A 19,696-nucleotide genomic window follows, 5' to 3' on the forward strand; every position below is an offset into this window, starting at 1 on the left:
CTCCACATCCTCCTCACCCTCTACCTACTTTGCTGCCCTTCCTTACCTTGGCTTGTAACACTGACTGCCCCCTCCCACTATAGCAACTCTGGACTTCTCTCTAGGCCTCAATCATATCAGGCTGCAAAAAAGTGGACGTGGACACTCACACACAAACATATGTATAATTTAAAATTAGGAGCTGGCATTGTGGCACAGTGGGTTCAGTCACTGCTTGCAACTTGGGCATCTCATGAAGGAGTGAAGGTTTGGGTCCTGGCTACTCTGCTTCCAATCCAGCTTCCTTAGCTAGTGTGCCTGGGAAGGCAGCAGAAGATGGCCCAGGTACTTAAGCTCCTGCCACCCATGTTGGGGATCAGGATGGAATTCTTGGCTCCTAGCTTTAGCCTGGCGCTCTTGCAGCCATTCGGGAAGTGAACCAGCAGATAGATTTCTCTCTCTCTGCTTTTCAAATAAATTTATAATTAAAAAAAAATTAAATAATAAAAACATTTTATTGCCAGAAATCCTATCCTTGCAATCAAATTCAAAAGCAGACCCTCTGGAAATATAGAAGACAACATGACAAGCAGTTTTCTCCCTCTAGCCAGAGTCTGTCGCTCCGTACCAGTAACTGAAGACACCACGTACCCTGAGAAGAACCTGAGCTCAGCGGCTCGGCGATGTCAGACGTGCTGCTGCTTCGAAGGACCTGCGTCTGTCCCACTGCGAGCTGACCAGACCCAGCAGTTTCTGACTGCTGACACTCTTCCACCTCTGCGAGCATTAACACAAAACGTGCACCATTTTAAAAGTACTGTCACCGCTTACAACAACTTTAAAAATCAATGTTTGTACATTTTACACATTTAGCAGAAAGATAATCTGCATGAACACAGTCAAGTTTCCTACACTTGACTAATATTCCACCTGAAGTATATATTTTCCTCTTTAGTTTTCAGTCTTTTTGTTTTCAACTAAAGTAAAGGGATAAAAAGGAAGCCATAAACATGGCTGAGAACTTCAAGGGTCGTTTGGAATTTCAAGGGCATACATGCCATGGAAAGAGAGGTCCAGAGACAACAGATAAATACACAACTGTCCCAAATAAAATGTTGTAATTATTTAACACTGTATGTCACCAAATGCAATGTGGAATTAATCACTAAGTACGAAAATGATCCACTGGTATTTTCAGAGAATCAATACACATTTGACATTAAATAGAAAACCGCAGAGGAGTACTGGCCCCTGAATATCTCAGCTAATATGACTACAAATGACTCCCCATGCAGACTGAGCTCTCTCCTAGTTCATTCGTAAACTGCATAGTTCATGTTAATCTGTAAAGACCACCCAAGGCCCGGGAATAATCATCCCACCCTCCAAAGGGCACAGCTCTGGGGTCACATCTTTTGCCCAGGTCACTTTAATAGCCTGCTAACTCATCATTGTCTTCTTGGTGCTCGTCCCCTCCCCCAGGGTCCCCAGAAAGGTCTCTCTAAAAGGTCTCTGCTCTTCTGAAAGTCACATGAGACCTTCCGTCATTACAAGGTCAAACCTGTGCTCATCAAGGTGAATAGAGTGCTCTCGTGGAGCTCACCCCACACACCAGTCTCCTACAAGACGCCCTGCTCACAGCTGGTCTCAAACAGTGCTAACACTTGGCACCTGCTGCTCTTGTTCTCCCACCGACCACTCCCCTTTGCTAACCTCCCCCATCTCCCCCTGGTCCACTATCCCTGCTTCCCATGTTGCCCTGGGAACACCACCCTACAGAACTTGCCACACAGTCCTACATGTCAAGCCCATAGCTATGCTCCTCACAGTCACAACCTTCACACCCACATGACCCTGACTTCATATTTTAAAAAAATTTTGATTAGCTGAAGTTTCACTTTTACTTCTAAGAAGGGACTGACTACACTGCAATGTGTGAGACAGTTCCTCACCTGAAATGGAGACTCGCTGCCAACAGGACACCTCTGTATAACACTTTCATCTGAACCATAAGCCAAAGCGATGGCTTACCCTAACCAAGAAGTTGTATGGAGGAAGATTCCAAATTTCCAAATTCAATACAAAGCATTTCAACAAAGGGCTGCTTCTTGACTTTTTCTAACAAAATGCAATTTCCAGTTGATGGTGAGCTGACACAATTTCAAGGCCTCAGAACTACAAAATGTGCATGATTCTTTATGTGCAATTCAAAGTCCTAGGCCACAGACTAAATGCGGTTGTGGATGGGAAACTGAGCCAGGAGTACAGGCAAAGACAGGCCAAGGCAGCGAGGACAGACAAAATGTCAGAGACTCATCTTCTGCAGCTGCCTTTGCTTCCCTCTTCTCTTGAACAGGAGAGAACTGTCCATCTCACAGAGAAGTACAAGGCATCTGTGCAAGTCTTTTACCTACCTACACTTTCCGAAAGCTCAGAGGAGACTCTGCACAGGTCTACTCTAGTGTCTTCCACACAAGGCACAGAAACCAGGTAACACAGTGGGGCCAGCCCTCTGGCTGTCTTCTTTTATTGTTTATTCTAATTACACAAGATGGTGAATGAAGCCTTCTGGAAAGTCTGTTAACGAACCTACTCGTTCATCCAGTAGCAGTAGAGGGAGCTCAAGAGCTTCCTAATTTCCTAAAAAAAATCATTGGCAAGCGCCTGTTTTTATGGATAGTGGGAAGCGTGGGTTTTATTCTCTTAAGTATGATGCCAAAAACTGGTAGATGTTGGTTTCTGGGCTACAAGCAGAAGCAAATAATAACTGAGCCAACGCTGGCAGAACCTTTCTAAAGATAAAGAACATCGCCATCTGGTGGGATGCATTACAGCCACAGCACCATTGCTTCCAAATTAGAGTGTCCCCACTGGTCCTCAACACAGCAGACGGACCACGAGCCTGCCACCACCAGCTGGCCTGCCTTCCCAACAGACTGGCCTAATGCAGCTTTTAAAGCTCTGTTTTTGTAAAACTGTCAGGAGGGACTTCTCGGATGGAAGAAGCTCAAGACTGTAGAAAGAACGGAAGTGGTGGGAGGAGAGCACTGGTGACTGGAGAGGGAAGGAAAGGGACAGCCACAATGCCAAGAGTGCTGCTATACTGCTGGGGGCCCGAGCTGCTCCCAGAGCTGACTACCAAATGAGACACTGTGAAAACCAGGATTTTCAATTCTCCTTATCCCTCCATCTAAACGCAACTTCCTCATTCACAAGTATACAAGCCTTGGCCTTTTCTCATACTTTGTACTAAGTTTACACTCACTACATGTTTTGTATAATGGACAAATGAGTAACGACATTTTCTCAATACCTTTTCCCGTTTTTAACAGTTCTTGGGCTCCCTCTGCTGGCATTTCATTTCTTTTTTTTTTTTTTTTTTTTTTGACAGGCAGAGTGGACAGTGAGAGAGAGAGACAGAGAGAGAAAGGTCTTCCTTTGCCGCTGGTTCACCCTCCAATGGCCGCCGCTGCAGCCGGCGCACCGCGCTGATCCTGGCAGGAGCCAGGAGCCAGGTGCTTTTCCTGGTCTCCCATGGGGTGCAGGGCCCAAGCACCTGGGCCATCCTCCACTGCACTCCCTGGCCATAGCAGAGAGCTGGCCTGGAAGAGGGGCAACCGGGACAGAATCCGGTGCCCCGACCGGGACTAGAACCCGGTGTGCCGGCGCCGCAAGGTGGAGGATTAGCCTATTGAGCCACGGCGCCGGCTTGGCATTTCATTTCTTAAGAAAGCATTTTATGTTAAAGCTACCTCCATTCTGTGGTGTCAACCGTATGTAGTACCTGCTTTTTCATGAGACATGAAAATCACTTTAACACTAATATGCACATACGAGGATAGAGGACCACCTCATATTCAAAACAGAAGAAGAACCATCTAAATCACATAAGTTGTACTTTAAATCCCAGGAAATCTAATACATCCTATTTTGAATATTACACCATTTCTGTTTTAATCTATTTTGGATTCCCCAAATCATTTATGCTTTCTAATAACCAAATAACTCTTCTAATCTAATCTCAATAATCCAAATTTTTAAAGTATTAACTTGATAGTGTGAATTATGCAATACCATTATAAAACCATTGCTTTCTAAAACACCATTCCAAAAAAAAAAAAAAAGGAAGATCAAATAAGATTCACTTAATTTCATTCATTTTTCCTGAATCAATATGATTAAATCAAATCAAGTGTGGAAGCCCTTTGGTAACTTCTTTCTTTTTCCAGATATCTGACTACTTTTTAAAGCAATTTCACTCATCCTTTAAGACTTTCTTAACTGCTTTTATTAAGTGGAGTAAGGCTCATTCTTCAATAAACAAAATTTGGGGTTCCATTTACTTCTCGTACAGGTTGCATAAGTGAAGTTAACACGGCAGTTCCCTGTTCTTTAAAACAGAGTGCATGATACTGACTTGACCCCATAAAAAGTACAGGTGATGCCATCGTAAGGCTTTCCACAAGGTCAGGCTTTCCAAAGGTCCTGAGAGACAGCACCTGCTGGAAGCCCATGTACAAGTCACAGAAGCTGCTTAGTGAGGCTCTCTTACTGGGTCCTGCTGGTCTTTTCAGAACAAGGGAAGATGGCTGCAGTTACTACTATTATAATATTCCTAAAAGAAAAGCAAAATCTAGCATCTGATAGATAAATACCCAACATAAAAAGCCGATAAAATCACAAATAGCTGGAAGGCACTGTTCTTTTGCCAATTCTCTCTCCCATATATTTCTTTAAGTAGCTATTCAGATTAACATAAACACGTGGTTATGACTTTCCCTAAATATTGCCTCGTATTCTGTTGCTGCCAAGTAAACGATCCAAAAGGATCCCAATAACATATAATAGTGGCTTCAGGTAAGTATTTATTGCTTTTGTTTTTAAGACAATTCTGGTGGTTAACTAATCATGTAGATTAGAAACAAAAACAAGAAATGTTAGCTTGAATAGAAACAACATTAGCAACCATTGATATGGTAAAGAACTTGTGTCCAGAAAGTAAAATTCAAAGTGTCTATACATTCTCCAGCAACAGGTGAAATGGAGCACCAAACGCATACTCTAACGTGCCAAGCAATGGAGAGCATCCAGCCCCTCTGACAAAGGATTACCATCCACTGTCTTGGCCAACGACCTTGGCAGAACCAAAGACAATGGAAATAAATCATCTTGAGGACTGAAGAGCAGACGGAATCAGACCATGCAGGAGCTGGGTAGTTGCCGGAAGAAACACAGAAGAGCACACTGTTCTCAAGGTTACTGTGCCCATACATTCTTTCACTGTTTGTGCTCTGAGACCAGGAACAAGGATGGCAAAAACAGGAAAACACAGACCCAGCCCGACCCTAAATCGGTGTTTCCCAACCTTAGCACTATGGCTACTTTGAGCCAGATAATTCTTGGCTGTGGGGCTCTGAGCTCTGTAGGACGTTGGCTTCCACTAACTGCATACCAGTAGCACCGTCCCACCGTAACAACCAAAACTGTCTCCAGACATTGCCAGAATCCTCCCTGGTGGGGAACTACTGCTCTGAGAAATTTAACTCCTATTGCAACTGTGTACGTATATACAGGAACCAATTTAATGCTGAAGGAGAACAAAGGTTCCAAAATTAAATTACTAATAGGAAGAGATTTTTTTTTGTGAGAACATATTCTGGAAAAACTAGTAAAAAAAAACTTAAGTGAAACAATATGGAAAAAATGGACTGTGAAATATAGTATTTCATCATGGGAAAAAATTCCTTTTGAGTGCGAATCTGCCACACAGGGGGCAAACACTTGAAATACTTTATTTTAACCACCTTGAAGCAGCGGCTTTCTTTGAAAGCCAAATAATCAAGCAGCTGATACTCATCAGTAACCTGACAGGAGACCCTTTCCCACCAATCCTCTTAATTGTTTTTCACCTTCAGTACTGATGAGAGACAAAAGATTTCCTAAACAACATCACAGCCCTGAGTCTCAGGAAAACTCACTTCTTCCCTTATATTCTGTAAGTTAAATAACACAGTCTTTGACATACCCTTCAAAGGACTTAATTTTGTTTTGCTAAACCACAGCATAACATAATTTAGTGCTACAGAAAGCCACAATTAGGCTATCTCCAATATTAAGAACATATTAACCTATAATGCTAGGCTTCTGAAAATAAAAGGAATATGAAAACATCTTAGAATCACTGACAAATAACTAGACACAGAAGTAATTATTCACTGTAGAGTAAAGTACATCCCGGTGGAAAGGTGGCAAAGCCAGAAGTCATTTTTATGCTATAAATCCCAACATATCAGAACAAACGCATGACTAACTCCAATGTCAACCACCTGAAGTCCAAGGACAGTGATTATTTTAGAATTCAGCATTTCTTCACATTTGTCTTGCTTTACTAAACTCTCCATAGTCCATATAAACCTGCCTAAACTGATCACTACTTTAAACATGGATATGACTTACCACCTCCAAGGAAGTCTTGCCTGTGTAATTTTTCTAGCTTATTCATTTTTCAGAAGGTACTACAAACCTTCTGGCATTGACATACTCAACACTTCTGGAAAACTGTATGAAAATTCCCCTACTTTCTACAGGCACTGGACGAGTACAGAAGACTCAAAGGAAGGTAGCACACTTACCCCATTAAAAATTATGGACAAAAAAATCCTTCTATCTTCTTTAATTGTAAATATAAATACCCGCGAGGTTACAGACATTTTCTTGACCATCTAATTGCTACTAAATATCTAACAACATATAAGCAGTTGTTGACAGTTACTGGAACTTAACGGGAGTGCGATTGTCAGGCATGTACGTGGTATGGGGGTTCTGACAAACAAGGCAAGGGCCAGAGGCAGTGGGAGGAGTCCAGGGACACTGATGGGCACGTGAGACAGTGTTACAGTACCTGACAGCCTGTGAGAGCAAGAGGAGTAAGAGAGACCAGGTAAGAGCGCGCCCACGGTGTGGAGGAGGAGCGGCACGCTCTGAGTGCCGGGCAGAGCCTCAGAAAGGCGCACACAGCTGCTGACAGACTGGCTTCGCTTAGCTTCCAGGAGAGATAAAGCAACAGTTACGTCAGAAGACCCCAAGACCTTCCCCTCTTCTGTATCATTAGCTTTCTGGGCTCTGTCTAAACATGCAAAGCAAGTCAGTGCAAACTGTAAAGGAAGGTGGTCGCAGTACTTAACCAGAGTCTCTAAATACAGCCAACTTTCAGTCATTCTGACGAGGCAGGAGGACGGGCAACTCACAAATAATCAATTTTATTCAGAAATACTTTATGCTTAGACTTTCCTTTTCCTGCCATGAATCAGATTCACATTTGGGTTGTTTATTGGTGGACTTTATCATCAACGGACACATACACAAAAAGGCCATGAGGCGGAAATCCAGCCTATAATTTGCAATCTTTTATAAACAATAAATGATTCAGAAATCGATTTACTGAGAGATGACTGTATTCAACAGCAAATCATTTAGTGAATTAAATATCCCAGAAGCTCAAGAACATGTGAGAGTCAAGTGGTACATGCAAAGACTTCACCATTTGACAGAGGTAAAAACCATCATGAAACCATCCCTTTATACCACATTTCATTCTCATTAAACCCAAACTTTCTTAGTGCCAACTTTATCATGTCCTTAAATTTTCTATATACTGTTAAATGAACAGACACAGACAGCATGCCTCAAAAATAAAAAACCACAACCAGTTCCATAAGTTTTGTCCTTAAAACAAAAATCTAAAAATTTACTTATTTTTGTGACTTAATATGAATAAAATAATTAAATTTGTAGTGACATATTTGCAAAAAGTGACATAAACTCTTTAGTTTATTATCCTTTCTCCTATGCTTTGTCTACCAGAATTCCCACTGACAGGACTATCTGCAATGTGATTAGGTTTAATTCACTCATAAATGTAAGACAACAGGTAAACAAAAACAACTTCCACGGAAATCTCCAACTAACCACATCAAGTTTTCTGAAAGATATGTTCATCTTCCAATGATGTCAAGAGACTTTTCCTGTGAGTGTTTTTTTTAAAAGTTACTCTAAATTCAACGGATTGTGTGTTGTTCTCAAAACTGATCACTAGTTATTTTAGAAATAATAAAACACATAATATTTGTGTGGATACTGAGTCAGACTTGCTCTGATCAGTCCTCATTGTAGACACTGAAACTCTTCCCACCCAGGCTCAGGGACACAGCTCGCCTTCACAGCTCTCCATCCCCGCCTTGCCAGGCCTCTTAAGTCACACACTGATGTACCCTGTTAAACTGTCATCTCTCTACAGTGCAGTGCTGATTTTATATTTCCCTGTGCCACCATCAGTGATATTTTCTCTATTTAGGTAAAATCTGTGAGCAAAATCATCATCTGATCATCTTGAACTTTTCTCTTAGTGGGACTGGGGGACGGCAGAAGTTACTGTCAAACGGGCCTTTCATAGGAAGCAACTTATTCTACAAGCAGCAAAAACTAACTTCATGAGCCATTGTACTGTCATCAAAAGGTGGCCTCTGCACAAATCAAACTTTATCATGAAAATATTCAGGGCCTTTTAAAAGAAGAAAAGTTAAGTTATTTCCCAACAGGACTAGGGGCCGGTGCTATGGCATAGCAGGTAAAGCCAAAGCCTGTAGCACCGGCATCGCACATGGGTGCCAGTTTGAGTCCTGGCTGTTCCATTTCTGATCCAACTCCCTGCTAATGTGCCTGGGAAAGCAGTAGAAGATGGCCCAAGTCCTTGGGCCCCTGCACCCACATGGGAGACCCAGAGGAAGCTCCTGGCTCCTGGCTTCGGCCTGGCCCTGCCTTGGCCGTTGCGGGCATTTGGGGAGTGAACCATTTGGATGGAAGACCTCTCTCTCTCTCTTTCTCTCTGCCTCTGCCCCTCTCTGTAACTCTGCCTTTCAAGTAAATAAATATTTTTAAAAAATTAAAACTGGCCGGCGCCGCGGCTCACTAGGCTAATCCTCCGCCTAGTGGCGCCGGCACACCGGGTTCTAGTCCCAGTCGGGGCGCCAGATTCTGTCCCGGTTGCCCCTCTTCCAGGCCAGCCCTCTGCTGTGGCCAGGGAGTGCAGTGGAGGATGGCCCAGGTGCTTGGGCCCTGCACCCCATGGGAGACCAGGAAAAGCACCTGGCTCCTGGCTCCTGCCATTGGATCAGCGCGGTGCGCCGGCCGCAGCGCGCCGGCCGCAGCAACCATTGGAGGGTGAACCAATGGCAAAGGAAGACCTTTCTGTCTCTCTCTCTCACTGTCCACTCTGCCTGTCAAAAAAAGAATATTAAAAAAAATAATAAAAAAATAAAAAAATTAAAACTAACTAAAACCACTAATATTTAATCACTGCAGATTTATTATACAGCATGATATAAAAGAATCTTCAGAGAGGAATGCTTTTGAGATTCATATTATTTCATATTCTTTAAAAACATAAAATATAATAGGAAATATATATCCACATGTGGAACTGTCTACCAGAATAGCTCTCATCTTCATTATATTTCAAAGTTCTCACATTTAAAAATGTAAGGAAGCCTACAAAGACCAGGCCCAGGTTTTGTATTATATGCTGCATAAACACCTTTATATAAAGGCTGTTCTCCCCATGCCGTGGCCTCTCAGATACCTGACGGCTCTGATGAACAAAACCTCACTGGCCTAACTGTGCTGAGCTTCTCCCAAAACATACTGCTGGCTCTACCATCCTGGGGTTTAAAATACGTGCTGAAAATGGCACCTCTGCAATGGCTGTGTTTTGACCAAGTAGAGGCACATGGAATATGTCATGTGCAACAATTTGTTGCTCATTGAAATGTGTGAATAAAACTGAAAGTGTTCAGAATGCCCACTTTTGGAATAATTGTGATCTGAGGCTTGTGAGGGACAGCAGGAAACCTGGGTGGCTCAGACAGGATGCCACCTTTGTTACAAGCTTCTAATCTCTTTCTCTTAAGGATCCAGTGATGGAGGAAAAGACGTTTTAGAAGTCGGAATGGAAAGAAAACCAGTGAATGAGCAAACGTACAAGCTCCTGTCATCAGGAACGGGTTCTCTCCTCAGGAGAGAGAGTAAGCAGAAAGCTGTTAATTACCAACTAGTGCTACAGCAAAAAGCAGGAGGCGTCAGATGTAAGGTGTAACTCATTTGCATAAGAACTTAAATACAAACTTTCTTTCTAGAGATTCTTTTTTTAAAAGTTAAACAGAGCAAAATAATCCATTAACTTGGAGGTCCTTGGTTAAGTTCCCATTAATTTAGATGGACTGCAAAGATAGTATCTATAGGCATGAAAAGCTAAACTTTCCAAAGAAGACAAAAATGAAAATGTCTCCAGCCAGTCTTGAAAACCAGCTGCATCATTCTCTTTGTCCTTGCCAGAGCAGGCTGCTACACTCTTGTAGGAAAAACACTGCTTAATGCGACAATAATGCAACCACTGCTGCCTTTATTGAGAATCTATTTCTTCAAAGTTCAAACAAAACCTCTATTTTGTATAAATGTCTCACTTAATATTAACATCAAGGGGCCAATGCTCTGGTACAGTGGGTTAAAGCCCCAGCCTGTGGCGCCAGCATCACATATGGGCATCGGTTTGAGTCCTGCCTGCCCCATTTCCGAACCAGCTCCCTGCTAGTGGCCTGGGAGGGCAGTGGAAGAAGACCCAGGTCCCTAGGCCCCTGCATCTGCGTGGGAGGCCCAAGAAGAAGCTCCTGGCTCCTGGCTTTGAATTGGCTCAGCTCTGGCCATTGTAGCCATTTGGGGAGTGAAACAGTAGACAGAAGACCTCTCTCATTTCCTTGCTCTCTCCCTCTATCCCTCTCTCTGTGTAACTCTTTCAAATAAATAAAAAAAAATAAACCTTTAAAAAAAATCTCCAGAACTGTAACCTAAATAAAAATTTATTTATAAAATTAAAAAAAAATTAACATCAAACTTTTTTACCACAATGGATAATTTAGAGATGAATAATGAAAACTATGATTTGAATAATAAACTGAATAGAAAGCTAAAAAGATGCAGAGACATTTCATTTCACAAAAGAACTAATATTTAAATTCTGATAACTTTGGAAACATTTTATTCCCATAAGCCATTTTCGATATGAACATGATTTGTTTGGATGAATGCTTACCGGTTGCTTTCTGGCGGACATTATTTCTGGCCTTCTCAGCCCCCGGGGCTCCAGACGTGGTGGCGCTCCGAAATCGCATCGGCTCAGCCACATCCGGGTGGCTCCTCCAGCTCAGAGAAAACGATCTGCCCACGCTGGTTCCTTTCTGGGGGTCTGGAACACAGCCTGATAAAGGGCCCACGGTCAGAAAAACCATCTGAAGGCTAAAGTGATTTCATTCTGTCACCGGTGTTGCTCAGCAAATGGCAGCCCAGCAGTGATACATAATCAGCCAGTTCCTCAGTTGTAAGTTAGGAACGATGTCCCTACAGAATCTACTGCTAAAAATGCGAGGAACTAATTTTTTACCAAGACATAGAACAAAACCAAACAGCTCCCATCTCAAGAATCCAGAACCTCTCCACATTTCCCATGAAGGGGCAGAATTCATCTTCCCAGGGCAGCATCTTGATGTAGTTGGCCATGCCCAGCTTTCATTTCTGGCTTTCCCATTTCTTAACCATGTGACCTTGAGGGAGCCAGTCACTGTAAGGTCTCCGACCCCCAGCTTCTTTGTCTATGATACGGGATGATATCAGTATCTGCTTCACAGAGTTGTCATAAATGTGAGGTGAGGGGATATGTACAAAGCACCAGCCATTATTGCTGTGACTGTCCTTCCTGTTAGTTGACATGACTATGACTAGGAACACTTCCTTTTTATCCATCCTTCTTCCACAGACTCTTCAGAAACCCACCATTCTCATCAAGGGAAGACAGGGATATGAGACACAGCTACCATCATCATAAAAAAACACTGTCAGGACTGGTGTTGCGGCATAGTAGGAAAACCTGTTGCCTATGATGACAGCATCCCCTGTGGGTTCTGGCTCAAGTCCTGGCTGCTCCACTTCTAATCTAGTTCCCTGCCAATGAGCTTGGGAAGGCAGCAGAGGATAGACCAAGTGCTTGGGCCCCTGCACCCATGTGGGAGAGCCAGAACGCTTCTGGCTCCTGGCTTCAGCCTGGCCCAGCCATAGCCATTGTGCCTATTTGGGGAGTGAACCAGCAGGTGGAAACCACCCCCCCCCCCAATCTCTATAACTCTGCCTTTCAAATTAATAAAATAAAATCTTAAAAAAATAAAAAACAACCACCATCTGTGACTGCTTCAGTTCATGATGAACATAACATATATGCACTAATTTCTTGGAAGCAATACACAAATACTGCCTTCTCCCCAACCCCAGACACGTGGTGTGACCCTGGAAGAGTGGGAGCACCTTTGCCTCGTTGCTTCTTTTCCTTTTGTTCACTTAATTTATCCAGAGGTAGGTTTGTCATCTCCACTCCATAAACGGTTCTTGCGAGCACAGCTGTCAAGGAGTCCATGATGTTGGCCCACTCGTGAATGAGCTCTTCCCATTCTGTGAGGGAGGACAGCACCCTGAGGAAGTCGTCCCAGAGCTCCCGAGAGATGAACACGTAGAGATTTGCTCGGATCCAAGCCACGATGAGCGTCTACAATCAACCAACCAACAAGAGAATCCAACAGTCTCCATCTGGAAGGAGTATAACTTTCTCAACAAGTTACTTTAAATTGCTATTCATAAAGCACATTTTAATATAAAAACTAATTTTGGATGTTGTTTTCTTTTAGTTTCTCCAAATTCATTTGAGCAACTATAATCAGGACTGAGCCACTGTGGAGTCAGCTAACATCACAAAGTTTCTGATTCAGTATCATTTTGGAATCTGTGGCTGGCTCTGGGTACAGTTACAGAAAAGACAAAGCCCTCTGACAACGACTCTTCTGTTTCCTGAGACAGATCTGTCCCTCACTCTGCAGTGTGTGGACTCTTCTCTACGTGAACCTTCAACTCATCTCTCTTCCCTGATTTTCTTTTTTTTTTTTTTATTTTTATTTTTTTTTTTATTTTTTTTTTTATTTTTGACAGGCAGAGTGGACAGTGAGAGAGAGAGACAGAGAGAGAAAGGTCTTCCTTTGCCGTTGGTTCACCCTCCAATGGCCGCCGCTGCAGCCGGCGCACCGCACTGATCCGATGGCAGGAGCCAGGATCCAGGTGCTTTTCCTGGTCTCCCATGGGGTGCAGGGCCCAAGCACCTGGGCCATCCTCCACTGCACTCCCTGGCCATAGCAGAGAGCTGGCCTGGAAGAGGGGCAACCGGGACAGAATCCGGTGCCCCGACCGGGACTAGAACCCGGTGTGCCGGCGCCGCAAGGTGGAGGATTAGCCTATTGAGCCACGGCGCCGGCCTCTTCCCTGATTTTCAACAGAGGAACTCACTGCGGACATCAGAGGATGCAACACCCATCAAAGGAGAATCTGCCCAACCTCTGCCCATAAGACCCTCACTTTCACCTGCACCCACCCAGCTCCTCCTCTGCTGGTGGCTGGAACCCATGGGGGCCTCCTACCCTTCCACACGATTCCCCATTCATGCTCTGGACCTTTCCCCAGAGTTTCTGGGCTTCTATCAACCCTGCCTCTCCTTTCAACTGCTCTGGCTCTCTCCCTCCAACACCACTCTGTCGTCGGCCCGGGTTTCGGCCTCCATTCCCTTGATCCAGTTATCCCCTGGATGTTACTGCCTTCCGAATCTCCATAACCAGCCCTGATGTCTGCTCACTTCCTGACCTACCTACCCCTCCGCAGACAGCTCTACTTGGATGTCCCACAGGCACCTGTAATACAGCATAACAGAAGAAGAATCTAACTGTTCCCACGGGATCTGCAAGTTCCTCCACCTGCTCCCTCCCGCTCCTGGCACAACCTGGACATCACATCCTTCAGGAGGGAATCCTGACTTCCCTGCCTTCTCCTCCCAGCCTGGCCCCCAACCTCCAAGAAACATCCCTCAGCTCTCACAGTTCCCTGCACCTCCCCACCAGAGCACCAATCCTTCCTCACCTTGACAGTCTATGTACTTCCCTGTGTCCCTTTACCAGTCCACAGCATTACAGCTGGTCACGTGGGCAACTCCACGAGACAGTTAATTACACTTACATTCTGGGTATATCTTGACCTTGCAATCACCCCGTTTTCTTCCTTCTGCCAAAATATTTCACATCTTTTAAACTTCAAATCAGAATATATCTCTCCTAAAAGAAGTCCCTCAAGGGAGCTAGGTTCATCTCAAATGAGTCCCCAATGTTTCTCTAATCTTATTAAAAAAGAATCAGCTCTCCCAGTCTGTTGTCAAAGACAAATGAACGTGTTAGCACACGTCTCTGCCTACCCCCAGATGCAAACTGCCTCCTAGGCTTGTTGGGAGTTTCACTATATAAGACATGGGAGTGACTAAGCTTTTTAAGCTTTTTCCCTCAAATTATGTATAGTTGGTTTTTAAGACAAAAAAATTTTTTTAACATAGACACGGAAAAACTTCAAAAAACAGAAATCAACACATAATTAGGAAGGCCAGGTCTGACCATTTGAAAAATGTTTAAAATGACTCTTTTAATATACCTATTTTCTGTATTTCATTTCACCTTTACTATACTTTCTAAAAGATAGTATATGGAAAATATTATTTTAAATACTCATTTAAAATACAATACCAGTATAATAAATGCTTTGAAAATTATCAATGTAAAGGAAAAATAATTTTATTATTTTTTACTATCACTTCAACAAATTTACTATGACCAATATGCCAGCTCCTGTCTATTCATTTTTATACTCCCATCTTCAAAATGAGTTTGTGGCCATTACCATAAAGTACATATATACAATAAAATAAATACATGTAAATAAGTAAATATAATAAGTATCATCTTAGCCAAGTAAGGAGAAAGTAGAGACTGGCAACGCCACTGGAGCTCAGCCTCACGTCTGGTGCAACACTGTCTCCCAGACAGAACTTGTGGACTTGCTACAGGAATCTGGCTTCCTTCACCAAGCATAAACCATGGACAGGATGACCTGCTGCAGCTGACAAAACTCATCTCAGCAAATGCCACAAACACAAAGCCCCAATGAATCCTCATCATAGTTCACAACTCACAACACTTGTACACAGAGCAAAATCATAAAATAGAGTTGGAGGATGAGACACGGCTCCTTTGAACATGAAGGCAGGGCACCCTTTTGATCAATGACCCTTTTCTAAATGAAAGAGGGAAAGAGAGCGAGCCCTAGCCTCTTGATTCCATCACTATATTAGCTTGTGACCCGGGACAAGTCATTTGGCCTTTCTGGAGCTGCATTTCTCAACAAAAATCACAGAACCCTAAGAGTCCTGAGTCCTTCAGTGCTGAAAGTCAATGCTTTATTAGCTACAGTACAACACATAACTGGATAAAAAACACCTTAACTCAAAAACCACTCCTCCTCCTAGGTACACTTGCCAACCAAACCCTCCCTACCTCCCTCCACCCAGCATACTTGAGGGCGTTACAGATCCTGACACTTTCAGAGGCTGGAGCTTAGGCCGGTTGGAGCACCCACAATAGATTCAAACACCACTTGGGGCAATCACGGTTATTTTGCAAATATTTAAAATGGAGTCAAATCCAAACATCATTTGAAGTAAGTTTCTAAGATTACCTGGTACTGACAGAGAAAAACACATATTAAAATAAATAAATAAATAAATCAGAGAAAGGGAAAAGGATCGTGGTAACTTAAAAAAATTTTCTGTCCTCTTTAACAACCTTCTTATTAAAAAAATTTTTTTAAACCAAGTAGCAGACCATCGTAGATAGTTTACATGATCAAACAAAAATTAGCATGTCTTATCTGTAGTGAGAGACCAAAGCAAGCCCCACTTGGCAGCCTGCCAACCTGTGCTGGCCCCTTCTCCTTCCTGGAGCTCACAGGGACTTGGGAGGCCAACAGATGACTGTGAATCCCAAGTGAATGCGCTCCAATAACCTTGCAGGGCAGGAAGGAGTCCTCCTCTGATTGTGACTCAGAAAGGTGAAGTGAGGTGGTGGGCTCAGAACCCAGCGTCTGTCCAACTCCACAGAGCTCATCCTCTCTCCACTATTTTACGGTTAGTTCTTACTCTAAGCACCTTTTCTTGATCTAAGTAGTGCCAAAATAATAACAAAGACATCAAAATCACTAATAATCATGGACTCAAAACTGATCTTTAAGGAAACTCTGACAAGACTTCTCCATGAATGGGGCGGTAGGAGCTTTTTCCCAAATGTCAAAACAGAACAAAAAAAACCCCCACAATTCACAACTCTGATGGCTTCTGGCTTAACTGTGTTATAAGTTCTCTCTCTCAATAAAAAAAAAAAGCAGCAGCAGGAGCAGCAGCAGATCAGACAAATGGTGAGGAATGAAACCCAAGTACTGGTCAGCCTGACACTGGCTTCGGTTCATGTCCACCTGGCAGCCCAGTCCTAGCAATGGGAGCATGAGAGGGTGCCAACAGAGAGACTCTACTGAGCGAGCAAACAGAGCACAGTGACTGCAGGTCCAGGTGGAAGGCAAACCAGTGGTCAGAACCACCCTCCAGGCCATAGCAAAAAAGAATGTGCAGGGCCACTTGACAGACCCACTAAGGAGGCAAGGCAATCCGAGGACAAGTGGTGCTATTTAGGAGGCTGTTGAGGACTTACAAATTGCTTCTACAAAGAAGATTAACATTAAATTATGGAACATTAATAGGAACAATTGAGTTCTCTTCATTACAAGGGACATATTTAGCTCTAAAGAAATGATTTCGATTTCTCTTTTTGATTCCTTCACCCACATGTTGTATCTGTATCCTAAATATGCTCTTAATATATATTCTCCAAAACCACCTTCGGGTCATCTGGGGAGGGAAGTTAGTGTCTTCTCCCTGCAACCCTATCTTCCCACTATGCTTTGTCTACTGCATTGTTCCAAGTCAGGCTCACCCATTGTACTAATGCTTTCATTTGCATGGAATATCAGATTTTTCCAGAGACCTTTCACAATGTTCTTGTTCAGAGAGCTTCATACATCTGTGTACCCTACAAATACCAGCAATGTTGCAGTTAGCTGCAGCCCTCAAGGCCCTTTGACACTTCCTCCTCCCCAAGCGGGTCAACGGACATCAGCCTACTCATGCTGACCCTGCTCATCATGTGGCATGTCACAAGCACAGATGTCTCCTTGGCGCTCTCCTGGCACTGAAGGCCAGGCCAGCTTCCCAATACATCTGTGATTTCACATTTGCAATGCTGTCTTCCCTCCTGGGAACATCTACTGGTGAGCAAACACACTTGATTACCACCGACCATAAACCCTGCCCTCCGCACATGGTGCCCACTCCAGCTAGTTCCCCTTTCCTCCTCTGAGCCACATGAGACCTCTGTGAAAGCCTTGTCTCTGTCTGCTGCCCTCCACCACCTGGCTCCCATCTGCTCCCCACCCCCTCCAAGGGGGCCTCGTTCCTCTGGAACGTTCCCAAACACCTACACCTCACCAAAGACAGTGGTCAACTGGCTGCTCTGCTCTTGCCAGGCATCCCCGGTGCACATGTTTCTGGTTGCCCTCCTTCCTCAGCATCTCTGGCTGGCTCCTGCCCACCCATCAAGCAAGGAGGTGACCCTCTTCTCTCTATGGCACCTACGCCCTTCCCAGGTGACCCCAGTCCTGTAATGTTAAGTTCAACTGTCCATCACCATGATTGCTATCATGTGTTTTATCCCATTCCCGAGCTTCGTACCTCACCAAATCTGCCTGGCCCTCCAGCAAGGCCAGCAGTTCCGGTCATCTTCCTAATTGCTACCACTTTCAAGCATATTGAAAGAGGCAGAGTGCAGCAAAGCCTAAAAGCCCACAGCTAATTGTAAAACAAAACAAAACAAAATATCACATCCTTCAAGGACAAAGCTAAGAAGGAAAAATTATAATTAAAATTCTAGAAATTCCAAGTTAGTTTAGTGTTGTTCTTAAAATTTGCAATGATTAAAACTAATTTGCTGTAAAACCTGATTAACTTCTTATATTTCCAGTGTTTTAATAAAAAAGACTTACCCTAAATAGTAACCCTGCCAAGCTCTGGGCAAACAAGTCCTTTATTTGTTTTTCCTTTGGCTTCTGCATGACAGCTTCTGTTATCCTGAGTAGTATTTGCAACATCTGCTCCCTAGGCCACCCAAAACAAAAGCTTATATTAATAACCACATCTCCAAAGCACTTTAACATAATTACAGGTACGAGAAATTCTCTTAAGAATCCAGCATCATTGACAAATCATGTATTGCAATTGTTAAAATCTGAATGCCAATTACATAATGAAAATCCTACTTGTGATTTATGACTATTCTACAAACACCTCCCATGTCCACAGCCACAGGCATGAGAAGACACTCCCAGCTTGATTTTCTCCCCTGGCAAGAGGGAGGCAAAAGATGGTTTTCCCCAGGCATGCTGGCACCTTGAAGGTACCTGGTAAGGCACTCAGTGAAAGGCTGTGCCTCTGAGAATTTTATGTAGCAGTCTTTAATTTCCCCATCCAGTATTTTACTTAACCTGGAAGATCCCCCTACCTAGCTTTGTGAGAAAAAATACAGTGGACCTTCTGGTTTTTATTCTGAGAACAGATGCAGTCCACACATTACAGCGTGGCAGAGCCACACGGTCCTCCCACAGGTCGTGAGTGGACACTGACAGGCGCTGAGCTTGTGCCTGGAGGACACCGGCTCTGCACAGGGCACCGCAGGGAGCAACCAGGACACCTGCAATGTGGGCACACAATGTGCCAGCGCTCCGGTGCTCCTGCAGAGGGGACTTGCTGTGGAAGGTCTCTGGAGATCATAAAACACTCCTGTGCAGAGACAACATCACACTGCTAACCACAGCACTCAGAGTTTTACAACTGAAGGGCGTTCTTTCTTACAGCTAACTTCCAGTCCTCACGTCACAGTGCCTGCTCTCTTGGTCTTTCCCTAGGTTCTGTGGGAACACAGAACATGGTCTCTTTCCTATGTAATGAAGGAAAATCACTCTGCACTTCTGGGGTTGGTATATTCTATTATTCTATTTGTTCATCTTCACTACTCTCTCCATGACCTTGTCATTCTTCAGTGAAAAAGTTGGGAATGGCATGAATTAACCTTGGTTACATCATAAGACGCCTAAATCATAGTTCGCTCATACTTTTCTCAGGTCTCTGCATGGCAGAAGAGCGTTTTGTATGCAATGCTGAATCTCATTAAACTGTTCATGGGAGCGTGACTCTGAGAAGCTCCTGCCTTCTTTGTAGCTGACGCTGTCTGATTTTGGTTGGCATACGCTCTCACTGTACAAATTCCATCTCTTTGCCTGTCCCTATATGCCGCCTGTGGGTTCCACAAGTGTGAAGAGGGAGCATTTTCAAGTGTGGACGGTCTAGGCACATATGCGTGAAGTGGGACAGCAACTCTGAAGAAGAGAATCCGGGAAGACACGGTAGAGGTGGAGACAGCCTGTCACTCACCACAGTCAGGGCACCCATGTCCCTGTCACAAGGAGGGGAGAGCAACACCCAGTTTCACCAATGCCTGCTTATACTAATGATGCATGCAACACCATGACAAACACTTCATCCACACAAGGAGCTGTGCGCCCATCATGCAAATGGGATGAGAATGACAGACAGCCTAAG

General features: G+C 43.8%; 1 protein-coding gene across 11 annotated transcripts in view; it reads right to left on the bottom strand.

The window, feature by feature from the left end:
* RALGAPA2 (Ral GTPase activating protein catalytic subunit alpha 2) overlaps window positions 1–19,696 on the bottom strand; it is a 328,989-nt gene that overhangs the window by 205,831 nt on the left and 103,462 nt on the right. For 8 of the 11 annotated variants that reach the window (XR_007919407.2, XM_070052134.1, XM_070052133.1 and 5 more), the window contains 5 exons: window positions 18,085–18,196; window positions 12,385–12,622; window positions 11,123–11,287; window positions 6,881–7,021; window positions 631–756 (listed from right to left, as the gene is read on the bottom strand). Coding sequence is in view for 10 of the 11 variants with exons in the window: in XM_070052134.1 (XP_069908235.1) it covers window positions 631–756; window positions 6,881–7,021; window positions 11,123–11,287; window positions 12,385–12,622; window positions 18,085–18,196 (782 nt within the window). In the remaining variant the exon portion in view is untranslated. The remainder of the gene's footprint in view (window positions 1–630; window positions 757–6,880; window positions 7,022–11,122; window positions 11,288–12,384; window positions 12,623–18,084; window positions 18,197–19,696) is intronic. The other 3 variants (XM_070052136.1, XM_070052135.1, XM_070052132.1) reach the window with 1 other exon arrangement.

The sequence above is a fragment of the Oryctolagus cuniculus genome, chromosome 11 (assembly GCF_964237555.1).
Source record: "Oryctolagus cuniculus chromosome 11, mOryCun1.1, whole genome shotgun sequence".
Taxonomy (NCBI): Eukaryota; Metazoa; Chordata; class Mammalia; order Lagomorpha; family Leporidae; genus Oryctolagus; species Oryctolagus cuniculus.